The 17,529-nt window shown below is 39.3% G+C and overlaps 1 protein-coding gene across 11 annotated transcripts in view; it reads left to right on the top strand.

The window, feature by feature from the left end:
* The first annotated feature begins 388 nt into the window (after window positions 1-388).
* Window positions 389-17,529, top strand: part of GRIP1 (glutamate receptor interacting protein 1) — a 357,507-nt gene continuing 340,366 nt past the window's right edge. For 4 of the 11 annotated variants that reach the window (XM_054025854.1, XM_054025862.1, XM_054025845.1 and 1 more), the window contains exon 1: window positions 390-843. In XM_054025854.1, the coding sequence (XP_053881829.1) occupies window positions 711-843 (133 nt within the window). In that variant the 5' untranslated portion in view covers window positions 390-710. Of the gene's footprint in view, window positions 844-17,529 lie in introns of all 11 variants that reach the window. The other 7 variants (XM_054025871.1, XM_054025880.1, XM_054025835.1 and 4 more) reach the window with 3 other exon arrangements.

The following is a 17,529-nucleotide window of genomic DNA, read 5'->3' as shown; positions in this document are numbered from 1 at the left end:
TCATTTTTAAGCAGCTGCCGAGCTTTCTCCCTGCTGCTCCAATTAACACATTCAGCGCACACACTTGTCGGTGAGTAGGCTGTGTATATGGATTAAACCACTTTGTTGTTTATTCATCCACCATGTGTGGTATCGGAAATGGATCAGCGTGGTTAACATTTTTAAAGCAAATGAAATCAAATGAGGTCTTGAGCATATGCCACAGTAAACATCAGGGTAGTGATTAACAGGCTACAGAAAACCTGTTTTGCCTTCAGATATGGTTGAGTCCATTGACTAACATGTATCCCCGCCCCCCCAGCTCCTCTTCAAATGATGGAGACATAGGGTAGTGAAATTTTAGTGCTGGGATTCCTCTTGCTGTCAGGCAGATCTTCTGAACTTTGTTCTGTTTTGTCTAAAAGCTGATTGTGATCAAACACTTCTCTTTATTTCCTCCTTTACCTTGGTTGCAGTATTTCAACATAAAAACAATGGATTTGATAAAGATCCTTTTAAAGGTAAAACAAAATGCTTTGTCATAATTGAAACTGTTGGGGCTTTTTTATTTTGTTTTGTTTTTTTTTAAATGGTATCAGAGTGGCTAGTGAAAGGGTGCAGCTCTCCATCTATATTTGCTGTTCGTTCATGCTCAAACAGCTTTTTTGAAGCTTAGCTGCTAAGACCAGCAAAAGGTAAACTGGACTGATAACTGTGCGCTGGTGAAAGAGATGGAACGTTTCTTGGGCTTTGTGAAGCAGATAAGAAGATCGAGAAGAAGAAAAGGCAAAAAGTACCGACCCGAGGAGGATTACCATGAGGGCTATGAGGATGTCTATTATTATGCTTCAGAGCATTTTCGAAGTAAGCACGGTGTAACCTAATGTTTTCTTCTTGTGATAAATATTCAATGTTGTTTTTAGTTACAAATTGCTAACACTGGATAGATATCTACGTGTGAGCCTCATGCAGGTATTACAAGCATTAGACAACTATTATTTATTTGTCTAAATTTGCTGGTAGGAAATTAGATAGAAAAGCCATAGTATTGTAGCTTTCAAATCAAGCAGGGTCTGTAGAAGTGGTTAATATTTCAGGTGCAGTTAATTGATTCTTACTGTTGCAAGCCTTTTGTTAGAGGACTTTGTGTTGTAAACTGATATGATAATCTTTTTAGAACACTTTTATATATAAATATAACTGCATTCATATTTCAACTACACTGCTTTTTAAAAAATAATTGTTCCTGCATAAGTTCAAGTTGATGATTAATATTTGTTGATTGAAAGTCTGTCCTTTGTGTCTGGACTGTGCCCTGATCTTTACAGTAGAAAGTAACTCAAGTGGGATTCTTTGCTGCTGCAGGTTCAGAATTGCTTCAGGAATTAAGTAATCAGGGTTCCCTCCCCCCCCTTAATTTGCTGTCAGACATCTGCAGTAATAGCTATAAATCAAAATAGAATGCCTGTTTTTAAGACCCCTGCAAAAACTGTATTATAAACTGCAATGCACTTGAATAATTCTCTGTACCTGTCAGTGTTCTGAGTTCCTGGTCTCTCTCTGACTTATCCCAATGGATTGGAAATGCCTGAGGGGACAATGGGAGAGAAGCTACTCACAGAAGTCTGAGTGTATTATGCCATTCTCTAACGGAAGGTGTTGACAGTATAATCAGTCATGCACAAAAATTATTTTTAAATAAGGTTGCTATTCTTTTGACCTGTGATTTGGGAGCTTTGCTGCAAAGAGTTAGTATTCTGCATTTTCCTGGCAACTTGAAGCTTAAATGTACTCTTACGTGTATGTGCCATTCAAGTAGCTGTCAGTTTCCTTTTCCATCACTTATTCTTGTTTCCATCCAAGTAAAGTATATTATGAAAAAATTATGATCTTTTTAGGGTTAAATGCTGAAAAATTGGATTGTAATTTAGAAAAAAACAAGTTTCTTCTTTCATGGAACTGCAGGTAGTAAAAATGACTTAGACATAGTTCTGATCAACTGCATCAAACTTTTTATGCTGGTCAAACAAGATGATTCACTTTTGGATAGGTCTAATATTTGTTGAATATATGATGTGTATATTTTGTTTGAGTGTTTAAGAAATATTCTCTGACCTTTTTTTTTATAAGTGCTTATTGTTACACAAATTACATTAAAGTAATGTATATGATTTACGTGCAACTGATTTGAGATCTGTTAAGCAAAGCACTTTCTTTTTAAAAAACATTATCATGGCAAGGTACCATCTTACAATTGTGTAACTCTATATCAGGAATATCAAATTTAAAACTATAAAACATTGTAGAATTTTAAAATGAAATAAGTTAATGAAAACATGCAACTTTTTAGCTTTCTTCTGCTCTTAGTGTCACGCAAATCACATGACTATATATCAAATCAGTTGTGTTAAGCTAGTGTTTCCCTAGCAGATTGTAATAGAATATATTTTAACAAAAACAACCAAGCAAACCAACATCAAATGTATGCACCTATGATTTTATTAGCTAATTTTTTAAAAAAATAGCATGAGGCAACTGTGTGAATGGACCAAATGCTTAATAGTGATTACTCCTTTCTTTTTGACTCCTCTTACTAGAATAAAATGATAAATATTTTTTCTACATACTTTAACCTGCCAAGGTCATGTACACAATAAATATTTTCAAGTGTGTGGGTAGGCAGTTTTGCAACTGGCATGTTCTCTGCCACTTTCATCAGTACTCATAATCCAGAGTTAAATAATCACCTAAAACATAATGCATAGTTCTGCCGTTGGATGCACATGGGGCTTGCAACTTCAAACAGCTACTTAATAAAATGTATTACAAGAGACTCAAACTCTAGAGATTTGACTGTTCATCAGTCATCAAATACCAGAGTCTTTTATTGAGATATCTCATCAAATGTAATTGCTTCTTAATGCTTCTTTTGTCTACTCTTTCAAGTACGTTATGTGTCACTGTTTTGGTGAGTAGGTGTGATGTTCACTTAAATTATGTTGCACATAATGTCAAGGAATGCTGCTGCTATTTGCTAAAACATTTGCTCTTTAACCTGCATTTCATGTAATTTATAAAATTAAATGTACATTCCACGTTTAAATATTACTTAACTATGCACCAGCAATTCACTGTTTACAGTGCAGGTTAAGAGGAATGACAAACCTTTTAATAATGATTCCTTTGGCATTCCTTTATGGTTAGAAAATTCTTTGCATTGTTGAAAAGATCTTCTACTGTATTTACTGATACAAATGTCAACAGCTCAGAGGAAATAGTGTACGCATTTCTTTTATGCCCTCTTCCTATTTGGACTTCTATGTCTAAAGAAATGTAAATATTTTAATTCTACTTAAATTTACCTAATGGAGCTGAGGATTCATTCAAACAATAATTTCACATGTGCAATAATATCTCTCATGTTCTACTTGATATTACCCAGTGTATGTTATGTACACTGTTTAATATGAAATGCAAAAACTATTAAAATAACTCTAGGATCAAACAACCACACAAAAAGCAAGAAAATAGAGTTAAAAATGGAATAGGCCTCTGGGGATTTTGGATAAAAGTTGACCTTATTCTGTCCTTAACGTCCCCTTTTGTGCCTGGATATTGTAGCTCATGCTAGATGGTATATAGCATCGCCACTCTTCTGAAGCCCTCTTCATGGAAAACCAGGTGAGCTATACTGCTTCGGCACAATGGGGTGAAAGAAGGGTAGTAATAGCGAAGACTCCCCTGGTAAAAGGATGGTCCCAACTTTGAATTTCCCCCTTTTTATCAAGTTTTTACTACAGCTCTATTTAATTTCATTTCCTTTAAGCTTTATTCGTAAAAGGCTAGCCTTATTTTGAGATGCCACATGAGCTACATTATTTTTGTTAAAAGAACGAGGAATACTTGTGGCACCTTAGAGACTAACAAATTTATTTAAGTATAAGTTTTCGTGGGCTAAAACCCACTTCATCGGATGCATGCAATGTAAAATACAATAGGAAGATATACACACACACACAGAATGTGACAAAATGGGTGTTGCCATACCAACTATAACTAGTGCAATCAGTTAAGGTGGTCTATTGTCAGCAGGAGAAAAAAACTTTTGTAGTGAATTGCAGGTGTCACATTCATTTAAATGAGACGTAACATTGTGACAATAACGGATAATGAAATTACTGCCCCAGGTACTCAGAAAACTTGATGCTTATTACATAAGATGCCTGAGCAAGTGTTATATTCATCTTGTGCACCATTAAAACTCCACCACCCAACCTGTTCCTTTTAATGAAACTTTGCATAATAAAAATCCTTTATTACATTATCTAGACTGTTTCTGAACAGTACAAATGTTACATAGTAGTGCTTCTTGGGACATTTTTGACATTGAATTATATTGTTTCGCCAAAACCGAAACATTTCACAAAGACATATTGGTTTCTTTATGAACTTCTAAAGAAATTTCTAACGGGAAGATTTTTTTTGCCCTTTTCTGTACCTTTTCCAATTCCAATGTATCTTTTTTGAGATGGGCAACCAGATCTGCACATGGTATTAAGATGTGGGCGTACCATGGATTTATATAGAAGCAATATGATGTTTTCTGTCTTATTATCTGTCCCTTTTCTAATGATTCCCAACATAGTTGGCTTTTTAGACGCCCGCTGCACAATGAATGAATATTTTCAGAGAACTATCCACAATGACTCCAAGATCTTTCTTGAGTGGTAACAGCTCATTTAGATCCCATCATTTTGTATGTATAGTTGGGATTATGTTTTCCAGTGTGCATTACTTTGCATTTATCAACATTGAATTTCATCTGCCATTTTGTTGGCCAGTCGCCCTGTTTTCTGAGATCGCTTTGTAACGCTTTGCACTATGCTTTGGACTTAACTATCTTGAGTAGTTTTGTATCATCTCCAAATTTTGCCACCTCACTATTTACCCCTTAATAAATATCATTACCTTGAAAGTTGTAACTTAATGGAGTTGGCATCCTCTAACCTTCTCTATTGCATAGTCAATACGGAAGCACCATTTAGTTTTACAATTAAAAAAAAAACCCTACTCAAAATCCTGAATGATCTATGATTTTTGCCTCTGTCAGCCAACAAGTTTCAGCAGATTATAGTTTGAAATGGCTGATACTAAATTGTGAAAAATAAAACTTTGACAAAATATTGTATTTGTAGTAACACTGCCCTAGTGGCATTTGCAATATAAAAGGATCACAGTTTGGCTTCTGAACTGGGCTGTAACTTTCATTGCAGATGGATTACAGAATGTTATTTATTGTTTGTATGCTCAGTACTCAGGACAGGGTAATACCAGAAGTAAGTATATAACTAGCCTATGCTACAGTTTTGTTAGACTCAAAAAAGCATCTGCTGGTGACCATGATATTAGGTGTTTGTGGAGACGATGGTTTTAAAGGGGGGAAATTTTAGGAGAATTTCACATCCTTATCTCAGGTGCAGAGGGAACTACTACAGGATATACAATAAACAGTTAGTAAAAATTATGTAGCGTTATTGCACTTTTAGAGCTAAAGTACTTTGAAAAGTAGGTAGGCATGTGCTTAACTATTTCTCAATGTAAACTCAAAAGGCTCCAGTTTGTAGAAAGTAAATGTATAACTATAAGTTCTCATTTTAAGACAAAGAACATTTTGTGCATGTTTTGTTATGTTTTGTTTTTTCTCAATTCTTATACATGTCAGATTATAAAATTTGCTTGTTTACATTTATTAAAGATTAGGCCACTGGATTACCAGAAATCTCACAGCATAGCATGTATAATTATATAAAGATATATGTAATATTTCTTTTGATGCCTTAATACTGTTTTTCAGAACAATAAAATATTTTAGAGAGACACTTTGGCCACCTCCCCCAAAAGCCATTTTTAAGTGATAAAGCAGAAATGATGATGCATTGTCATCAATGCATTGCTGTGTCAATGATTTAACTGATTTACGTATTTTTGCCTCATTAGTACAAACCCATATAAGTAATTTTACCCACATGAGTAAGGTCAATAAAATTATTTGAGTGGGTAAAGTTACTCACATATCTGTTTGCAGGATCAGGAACTTATCTGGTAGAAAATGTCATATCCAAGTGGCAATCTGTATGTCAAAGTTTAGCCTGCTGTCATTTGTAATGGTCAAGATATTTAAAACTGAAAGTTAAGAATTCTAAATGAGTAGTATTAACATATTATGTAAAGATTGTGTAGCATATACTTAATAGTGACTATTAAAATTTAAATTATTTGGTAGTTTCAGAATATCATTCAATATTCAAAAACACCAAAGAACACCAAATAGGTGTGTGTGGGAAATAGTTAATGTACAGAATGGTCATACATGAGTTTTTGTGCTTAACGATAAATATGTGCTTAAGTGCCTTGTTAGATCCATGTCTAGCTAAGCACTCACTTAGGGAACCATAGAAATGCTAATGTTACAACAGTTTGCCAAACCTGATGATCTGAAATGTACAGAATTAATTCAGAGACAACGTGACCATTGTGTGTACAAAAATTAATTGGATCAGTTAGATGTTTTCAAGCTGAAATCTGCCTAAAGCTGGCATCAGCTACTTGTGATGGAAACTCAGGCCCCGGTTCTGAATTGGAGAATTCCATCCAAGCCATGCTAAAGCAAATCTTTGGTGAAAAAGAAGACCTAAAGGCCTTTCCAGGGGGTATAGATGCAAAATGAATAAATTTGAGATTGAGTCAGAAGTAGCAGTCCTCAGGCTATCTGGAGGGCCACATGGCGCTGACTCTTCTCCTTACTTCCAACTGCTTCCATGGGCTCTTTGTCCGGCAAAGAGGAGCTTGGACACCTTTAAAGGCACCTGGAAATGAGGAGCCAATTTAGCTGTCTTTACTAGGTACCACTGCTACCAGAACTGCTCTCAGGGTCAGCTGTGGGATGGTAGCCACCAGCCGGAGACAAATATTGAGGGGAGAAGGGAATGAAGCATCAGGGAAGTATGTGCAGTGAGAGAAGAGCAGCCCTTGCCAACAACGAAGTACGCATGCAGTGAGACAAGGCGGAATTAATATTAAATAGGGTGACCATATTTCCCAAAGAGAAAACAAGACACCCCCAGCCACTCACCTGAGGTCCCCCTTTGCTCTTGGTGGTCGCTGAAATCCGGCTCCCCCAACCCCCGGCAAGGCTGTTGCCCCTCGCTGGAACCCTGTGGGGACCCCTATATACTGGAATGTTCTCTTCCCCCCCGCCCCCCCAGCCCTGCCTCTCCCCCCGCAAGGGGATGACATTTCCGCTTGTCCCCTGCATGGTTCTCTGCATCACGCCTGACTTTTTTAACAAAGGTGGGTATTTGTCCTGTTTGCTAACTTGATCAGTTGGCAAGAGCAAGAGCAAATGGGACAAATGCCTCTTTTTTGGGGGGGGGAGGGAGGAGTGGGGACAACCAAGACAGGGCTTAAAAAAGGAGCTATCCCGGCCAAAACAGGATGTATGGTCACCTTAATATTAAACTTGTGATAACCCCTTGGAATGTACACTTTGGGAGGTCAGGGAGAGACCTTCTGCAGAAAAACTGCAAAGGTTAAGGGAGTCTTCTCAGAGAATAATGTGCAAGACTATGGCATGAACTTCTGCCACTAGGAAAATCTTATATGGAAATGTCTTTGCATTCCCTAACCTGACACTTGAAAAATAACTTTGTGCTGATAAAGCTAATTAGGTCAAATTGTAGACCAGACCTATTATCAAAATAACTCAAACCCTAAACCTGTACTAAGGAAAGTGACATACCTCAGTTATGTGTTCTGATTTTTTTTTTTAAATTCTTATTGGTTAAATCACATATTACTTGCTAATGACAAAGGTTAGTCAGCTTTCATCCGCATAGGCAGTTATTTATCACCAATCTGTTCCTAAATGTTAGCAGAGGCGCGCGCACACACACACACACACACACACACACACACACACACACACACACACACACACACACATATATATATATATATATTAGGGCTGTTGATTAATTGCAGAGTGTTGTGAGTTCAATCCTTGTGGGGGCCATTTAGGGATCTGGGGAAAAAATCTGTCTGGGGATTGGTCCTGCTTTGAGCAGAGGGTTGGACTAGATGACCTCCTGAGGTCCCTTCTAACCCTGATATTCTAACTCATGCAATTAACTCCAAAAAACTAATCGCAATTAATTGCAGTTTTAATCACACTGTTAAATAATAGAATACCAATTGAAAGTTATTAAATATTTTTGGATGTTTTTCTACATTTTCAAATATATTGATTTCAATTTGAACACAGAATACAAAGTGTACACTGCTCACTTTATTGTTTTTTATTACAAATATTTGCACTGTAAAAATGAGAAACAAAAGAAATTGTATTTTTCAGTTCACCTCATACAAGAACTGTATTGCAATATCTTTATCGTGAAAGTGCAATTTACAAATGTAGATTTTTTTTGTTTTGTTACATAACTGTACTCAAAAACAAAACAATGCAAAACTTTAGAGCCTACAAGTCCACTCAGTCCTACTTCTTGTTCAACCAATTGCTAAGACAAACAAGTTTGTTTACATTTACAGGAGATAATGCTGCCCACTTTTTATTTACAATGTCACCAGAAAGTGAGAACAGGCATTCAGAAGGGACTTTTGTAGCTGGCATTGCAAGGTATTTACATGCCAGATATGCTAAACATTCGTATGCCCCTTCATGCTTCGGCTATAATTCCAGAGGACATGCTTCCATGCTGACGACACTCATTAAAAAATAATGCATTAATTAAATTTGTGACTGAACTTCGGGGAGAATTGTGTGTTCCCTGCTCTGTTTTACCCTTATTCTGCCATATATTTCATGTTATAGGAGTCTCAGATGATGATGTTGTTCATTTTACGAACATCTTCACTGCAGATTTGACAAAAGGCAAAGAAGGTACTAATGTGAGATTTCTAAAGATAGCTACAGCACTCGACCCAAGGTTTAAGAATCTGAAGGGCCTTCCAAAATCTGAGAGGGATGAGATGTGGAGCATATTTTCAGAAGTTTTACAAGAGCAACACTCCAATGCAGAAACTACAAAATTCAAACCACCAAAAAAGAGAATCAACCTTCTGCTGGTGGCATCTGATTCAGATGATGAAATTGAACATGTGTCGGTCCGCACTGCTTTGGATTGTTATCGAGCAGAACCTGTCATCAGCATGGATGCATGTCCTCTGGAATGGTGGATGAAGCATGAAGGGACATATGAATCTTTAGCGCATCTGGCATGTAAATATCTTGTCATGCTGGCTGCACAGTGCCATGCAAACTCCTGTTCTCACTTTCAGGTGACATTGTGAACAAGAAGCAGGCAGCATTATCTCCTACAAATGTAAACAAGCTTGTTTATCTCCATGATTGACTGAACAAGAAATAGGACTGAGTGGACTTGTAGGCTCTAAAGTTGTGCATTGTTTTATTTTTGAATGCAGTTATTTTTGTACATAATTCTACATTTGTAAGTTCAACTTTCATCATAAAGAGATTGCTCTACAGTACTTGTATTAGGTGAATTGAAAAATACAATTTCTTGTTTTTTTAGAGTGCAAATACTTGTAATCAAAAATAAATATAAAGTGAGCACTGTACACTTTGTGTTTTGTGTTATAATTGAAATCATTACATTTGAAAATGTAGAAAACATCCACAAATATTTAACTAAATGGTATTCTATTATTGTTTAACGGTGTGATTAATATTTTTAATCACACGATTAATCACGATTAATTTTTTAAATTGCTTGACAGCCCTTATATACATTGTGCAGAGGAAGGCTGATAATTTTAGAGCAGTGGTTGTCAACCAAAGTATGCATACCCCTGTGGGTATGTAGAGGTTTTCCAGGGAGTACATCAATTCATCTAGATAATTGCCTAGTTTTACAACAGGCTACATAAAAAGCACTGGTGAAGTCAGTACAAACTAAAATTTAATGCAGACAATGACTTGTTTATACTGCTTTATATACTGTATACTGAAATGTAAGTACGATATTTATATTCCAGTCGATTTATTTTATAATTATATGGTAAAAATAAGAAAGTAAGCAATTTTGCAGTAATAGAGTACTGTGTCCCTTTTGTATTTTTATGTCTAAGTATATAAGCAAATAGTTTTTAAGTGAGGTGAATCTTGGGGGTACACAAGACAAATCAGAAGAATCCTGAAAGTGGAAAGACTAAGACACTGGTTTAGAGTTCTCAGTACACATTATCTCTATATCTGGGAATTAAAGCATTTTTGTTTTGTTTTAAATCTTGTTTTCTTATACTATAAAATTAAAGGGAAAATATCCAAACTAGTTTCCTTAAAAAATTAAGCTAAACAATGACCAGAAAGAACCCCAGACTACTACAGATCTGTTTTTTGACTTGTATAACTTCACAGATTAAATTTTCAAAACCACTCTGTGTTGACCTCACTCTGCTCCTACAGAAGTCAATGGGGGAACTTTGTCATGGACTTCAATGGGAGCAGTTAGAACTAATTGCTAAATTCTGCTGGGAACCCAAATTATGTTGCTTTGCACTGTAAGATAGACTTTATAAAGGGAATGCCTAAAACTTTGCAGTTATGGTAGCGCTGTTGAGTTCTGTTAGAATGATAATAGTGGTGACCTATGTTGCTGTATAAGTATTGTAAGCAGGGCCGGTGCAAGGATGTTTCGAGCCCTAGGCAAAACTTCCACCTTGCGCCCTCCCCGAGCCCTGCGGCAGCTCCCCGCCCCCCAATTCTGAGCCCCCCCCGCTGCAGCTCCAACCCCCCCTGCCCTGAGGTGCCCCCCCCCAGTGGCAGCTCCCCCCCTCACCTGGGGAGCTGTGCGGCAGCTCCCCACCCTAGTTCACTTCTGCTCCGCCTCCTCCCTGAGCATGCCGTCACTGCTCCACTTCTCCCGCCTCCCAGGCTTGTGGCACCAATCAGCTGTTTGGTGCCGCAAGCCTAGGAGGGAGAGAAGCAGAGCGGGGCGGCGTGCTCAGGAGAGGAGGCGGAGCAGAGGTGAGCTGGGGCGGGGAGTACCCCTGCGTGCCGTGCCGCCCCCCCCTTACTTGCTGCAGGCGGCCCTCCTCGCGCCCCCCCTTCCCCAGCTCCCTCCGCCTAAATGCTGGCGGCGAACGGGGTGGCCGCCGAAGAAAATGCTGCCCCCCAAATCCCAGCGCCTTAAGCGACCGCCTAGGTCACCTAATAGGTTGCACCGGCCCTGATTGTAAGTCAGGCTGCCTTACAAGTGTCTTTCTGGGAGGTGCTGTGCTGATAGTGCTTTCTGGATAGCTGAAGCTGTCTGCCTCTCTTGCTGGCCAAGTTGCCATTGGCCAATCCCACCTGACTCTATTGGAAGTTTGGATTATCAGGGACTTCTTAAAAATCAGGCTGTGGTCAGAAACAGCCTAATTCTTCCCTGCATGGAAGATTCTCCCACTTTCATTTCATGAAGGATGTAAGGAATTCTTGTTTGCATTACATAGGTGAGTTTGTCATTGTTTTATTTTGGTTTTGTTTGTGGTTCTAAAAAGTTTGACATTCTGTTGTTTTGTGTGATAATTAAGAGGTTGTCCATTGGTAGCTCAGGTTGTGTGGGTATTGAGGTTAAGGTATCTGTTTTTCATTATGCAAATAGCAGTGTTGCCAACTTCTGTGATTTCATTGCAAGTCTTGTGGTATTTGATTTTTTCCTCCTAAAGTCCTAGCGCCTGGAGTCAAGTGAGTACACTTGAATTTCAGCTTCCATTTTTAAAAATAATTTTTCTCCCTCCTTCTTGTAACAACCTTGAAAACTGTTATCATGTCCCCTCTCAGTCTCTTCTTCTCCAAACTAAATAAATCCATTTTTTTCAATCTTCCCTAATAAGTCATGTTTTCTAGACCTTTAATCATTTTTGTTGCTGTTCTCTGGACTTTCTCCAATTTGTTCACATCTTTCCTGACATGTAGCACCCAGAACTGGACACAGTACTCCAGTTGAGGCCTAATCAGTGCAGAGTAGAACAGAAGAATTATTTCTCGTGTCTTACTAATAGACAATCCCAGGACGATGTTTGCTTTTTTTTTTTTTTTTTTTTTTTTTTTTTTTTTTTTGCAAGTGTTACACTGTTGACTCACATTTAGCTTGTGATCCACTATGACCACCCCCGATCCCTTTCTGCAGTACTACTTCCTAGGCAGTCATTTCCCATTTTGTATGTGTGCAACTGATTGTTCCTTCCTAAGTGGAGTACTTTACATTTGTCCTTACTGAATTTACTTCAGACCATTTCTCCAGTTTGTTCAGATCATTTTGAATTTTAATCCAGTCCTTTAAGCGCTTGCAACCCCTTCCCAATTCAGACATTTGCTGAGTAATGGTGTCCGTCCCTATACCAATCCTGTCTTTTCTCTCCATCAGCTTCTTCTCCCGGTCTACATCCTGCCATCCCCCATGCAGCGTCTTGTTCCAGTCCCAGTCTCCTTGCCCAGCCAGTACTAGGTCATCCTTCAGGGCTCCCCATGCAAGTCCCAGTCTTCCCCCCCATCCCAGCGCCCAATCTCCCTCTTCTCCCTCTCCCACAATCTCCGTTTCCAATCAGTCCCTGTCCCCACTCACTCCGGCTCCTCATCTGATCTGTCTGCTCCTCACCTCACACCCCTGATCCCAATTCCACTCTTCCTCCCTCAAGCTTCTTGTCCCAATCTACTCCCTCTGCCACATCCCCCACCTTAAGTCTGTCTCTTGAGACCTCTGCATCCAATCAGGCCACTTCCTCCTCCACATTGCTTGGGCACCAGAAGCATTGAGAGTACAGGGGAGACAGACTCCCTTGGTCTCATTTTTTTTGCCAGGTGTCACAGTGGCCAACAACAGCCCATAACAGTAATTATAGGGAAAATCATGCTATGTACAAATGGCATCCTGAGATAGTTTAGCCAACAAATTAATAAGTCTCTATTGAGCATGTGCAAACTGTTCCTCCCCCCCCCCCCCCCCCCCGCCCCAAAGTTTATAATTCGGCCAAATTTGCACTGTTTTTCATGGGGAAAGCAAAAGGCACATCCCTGGTGTCAGGATGACCCCCCCCCCCGACAAATTTAAAGTCCCTGCCCCCAAAGAATGGAGACACTAGAGCCAGGGCTGGCTCCAACGTTTTTGTCGGCCCAAGCCGGGAGGGGGTGGGGGGAGGAAGCCGCGATTGGTGGCACTTCGGTGGCAGCTCTACCGCCGCCGCTTCATTCTTTGGTGGCAATTCGGTGGTAGGTCCTTCCCTCCAAGAGGGAGTGAAGGACCCAACGCCGAAGAGCCGGACGTGCTGCCCCTTTCCGTTGGCCGCCTCAAGCATCTGCTTGCTGCGCTGGTGCCTGGAGCCGGCCCTGACTAGAGCTTCTCAGTGAAATGGCTGTATGCATTTTTTAACGTGGAAAGAAACATTTCCCCCCAATCTTGTTTGCAGTAACAGATGAACCATTTTTGCTGAAATTTGCCCAAAAAAGCCTGAGACAGACACCCAGCAAGGAAAATTTCAGCCTAAAACATTTTAAGTTTGGCAATATTATAAGCAAATGAAAACAAGTTCTTATAATATAAAGTATTGAAGAACCTTAAATATAGGTAGCACTATCAGCTTTGCTTATAATATATTTTAGTGGCTGAACAATATCTATATAAGATAAATGACAAAATATTTTAAAGGTAAACAGCTGCCTATTCTTTTTGATACTATACTATGCATGGCAATTATACCCTATTGAAGAAAATAGTAAAAATCCATTCAATCTTTGGAATTTCAGAGGAGGATGGCTGTAGCAGAATAGACACTTTACCTACTGTTTTTTGTCTATCAGCGTAACTTTAGTTCATATAACTCAGTGTCAAAATCAATTCAGAGTATCCAGAGAGAAAAATAATCCTATCATTTTATATGCATGATGTAAGTTCACATATCGATGATAAATACTTGCACTTACACATTCACCACATGAAACAGAAAGTTCAATGGCTGGCCACATCTCTAAATTCCCTTGTTTGAAATTGGGTTATCAGAAAAAGCTGATATAAATATATTGGACAGTAGGAACACCTTGACTGCTCACTATTCTAAATGATTAGATGTGCAGTGTCATAGCAGCAAAGTAATTTCAAGAGAAGAGTAGCTACAGGGTGACATTTCTTATAAAAATATGTTTCTTGAGCTAAGGCATATGAAAATCTTTATTTCAATAGACAAGGAACAAGAGTTGGACTTGAGGGTGAAAGAAAGAACAATAGTACTGGTAGTCCACATTCCTAATTGTTAGCAGAAAGAAGTTCCAAAATTGAAGTACTGATGTCTCAGCCTGTTACCATTGTAGGCTTCTTAAAACTACATAAATAAACCAGTCTCCTTTAAATAACTATATGGAATAACTAGAATAGCATAAATCCAAAGTTCTATTAAACATGCAATACAGGAAAGATTACTTTTGTTCCCCCAAGTGACCTTCAAGACTTGACTCTACCTAGCACAACAGAAGTATGGTTTTCCTACCTGCAGAGAACTACACATGTTATGGTGTCTCACTGACCAAATTGTATTATAAAACTGCATTGCTTAAGCAAGGACTCTATATAAATTCATATTTAATTAAACTACATAATTCATCTGTAGTTACTATTCAAACATTCATACACATCTGTGAGCAAAACAAGACAAAATCCTCTTGGCTAGAAACATTTGATAAACATAAATGAAGATATAAAATAGCACATATTTTCTCCACACTTCTTTACTGTTTGGACCATGGAAAATGTTTTACAGACTCTTTTAAAAAGACTCATAAGTTTCTAAGACTTTCCCTTTTATAACAGCCTCCTAACAATCTCTATCTGTAAATGAGGATAATAGTACTTCCCTAACTCATAGGGCAGTGGTCCTCAAACTGTGGGGCATGCCCCCTAGGGGGGCACAGAGGAAAGTTCAGGGGGGCAGACAGCAGGGCCAGGGCCAGCCCCCACGGGGGGCGGGGAAAGAGCGGAATGCCTCCAGCCCCACTCCGCCCACACACTAGCTCAGCCTCCAACCTCATTCAATCCCCAGTCCTGCTCTGCCTCTAGGACCAGCTCCACCCACAGAGCAGCTCCAACCCCAGTTGCAGCTTCACTCTGCTGCCTGCTCCACCCCCAGAGCAGCTCTGACCACAGCCCCTTCTCCAGCCCCAGCCCAGCTCTGCCCTTATTCCCTCTCTGCCTCTAGCCCCAGCTCCACCCCTGTCCTCAACTCCACCTTCAGCCCAAGCTCCACAGATGAGGAAGCCTTGGCTGTGCAGTAATTCATGGCTGAGGATGTTAGGGAGATTCCCAAACCTGAGCCGTCCTTTGTAGCTGACAAATCTGAGGAATTGTCACAGAGTGAAGTGTTACTAGAGGAGGTTTTGGAATTAACTGATAAACTTAACAGGAATGAGTCACTGGGACCAGATGGCATTCACCCAAGAGTTCTGAAAGAACTCAAATGTGAAATTGCAGAACTATTAACTATGGTTTGTAACCTGTCCTTTAAATCAGCTTCTGTACCCAATGACTGGAAGATAGCTATTGTAACGCCAATATTTAAAAAGGGCTCTAGAGGTGATCCCGGCAATTACAGACTGGTAAGTCTAACGTCAGTACCGGACAAATTAGTTGAAACAATAGTAAAGAATAAAATTGTCAGACACATAGAAGAACATAAATTGTTGGGCAAAAGTCAACATGGTTTCTGTAAAGGGAAATCATATCTTATTAATCTATTAGAGTTTTTTGAAGGGGTCAACAAACGTGGACAAGGGGGATCTGGTGGACATAGTATACTTAGATTTCCAGAAAGCCTTTGACAAGGTCCCTCACCAAAGGCTCTTATGTTAATTAAGTTATCATGGGATAAGAGGGAAGATCCTTTCATGGATTGAGAACTGGTTAAAAGACAGGGAACAAAGGGTAGTAATAAATGGTACATTTTCAGAATGGAGGGGGTAACTAGTGGTGTTCCCCAAGGGTCAGTCCTAGAACCGATCCTATTCAACTTGTTCATAAGTGATCTGGAGAAAGGGGTAAACAGTGAGGTGGCAAAGTTTGCAGACGATACTAAACTGCTCAAGATAGTTAAGACCAAAGCAGACTGTGAAGAACTTCAAAAAGATCTCACAAAACTAAGTGATTGGGCAACAAAATGGCAAATGAAATTTAATGCGGATAAATATAAAGTAATGCACATTGGCAAAAATAACCTCAACTATACATACAATATGATGGGGGCTAATTTAGCTACAACTAATCAGGAAAGAGATCTTGGAGTCATCATGGATAGTTCTCTGAAGTCGTCCACACAGTGTGCAGCGGCAGTCAAAAAAGCAAACAGGATGTTAGGAATCATTAAAAAGGGGATAGGGAATAAAATGGAGAATATCTTATTACCCTTATATGAATCCATGGTACACCCATATCTTGAATATTGCATACAGATGTGGTCTCCTCATCTCCAAAAAGATATACTGGCATTAGAAAAAGTTCAGAGAAGGGCAACTAAAATGATTAGGGATTTTGGAACAGGTCCCATATGAGGAGAGATTAAAGAAGCTAGGACTGTTCAGCTTGGAAAAGAGGAGACTAAGAGGGGATATGATAGAGGTATATAAAATCATAAGTGGTGTGGAGAAAGTAAATAAGGAAAAGTTATCTACTTGTTCCCATAATATAAGAACTAGGGGCCACAAAATGAAATTAATGGGCAGCAGGTTTAAAACAAATAAAAGGAAGTTGTTCTTCACACAGTGCACAGTCAACCTGTGGAACTCCTTGCCTGAGGAGGTTGTGAAGGCTAGGAGTATAACAGGGTTTAAAAGAGAATTAGATAAATTCATGGAGGTTAAGTCCATTAATGGCTATTAGCCAGGATGGGTAAGGAATGGTGTCCTTAGCCTCTGTTTGTCAGAGGGTAGAGATGGATGGCCAGAGAGAAATCACTTGATCATTACCTGTTAGGTTCACTCCCTCTGGGACACCTGGCATTGGTCACTGTCGGTAGACAGGATACTGGGCTGGATGGACCTTTGGTCTGACCCAGTATGGCCATTCTTATGTTCTTATGTAATGGAGGAGGGCGTGGACAGATTCCGTTACTGTTAAGGGGGGGCACTACTGGAAAAGTTTGAGCACCACTGTCACAGTGTGCTGTGAGAATAAACATATTAAAGACTGTGAGGCACTTAGATTCTATGATAAAGTGGGCCATATTAAGTACAAGTACGATTGAGCAATTGATTAGCTCAGAATCCGAGCAATAGTATGCAAGCCAGGACCATGCTTATTGTGAAACAACAGCACTACACGTGAGCCAATGGCTGCCTGTAACACAAACAAACAGAGTTACAGACACAAAAGTTGGTGGGCTTATATGTTCTGTTTTGCAGAAAACTGACACATTCTGCTGACAGCAGGTATCAGTGTGAACATGCAGAGTTTGAGTTTAAAGAAAGGCTGAAAAGGTCGCAACGTTATTCAG

This window comes from Malaclemys terrapin, chromosome 1, assembly GCF_027887155.1.
Source record: "Malaclemys terrapin pileata isolate rMalTer1 chromosome 1, rMalTer1.hap1, whole genome shotgun sequence".
NCBI classification, from domain to species: Eukaryota; Metazoa; Chordata; order Testudines; family Emydidae; genus Malaclemys; species Malaclemys terrapin.
The sequence above is the reverse complement of the archived record's forward strand: the minus strand, read 5'-3'. Positions and strand labels throughout refer to the sequence as shown.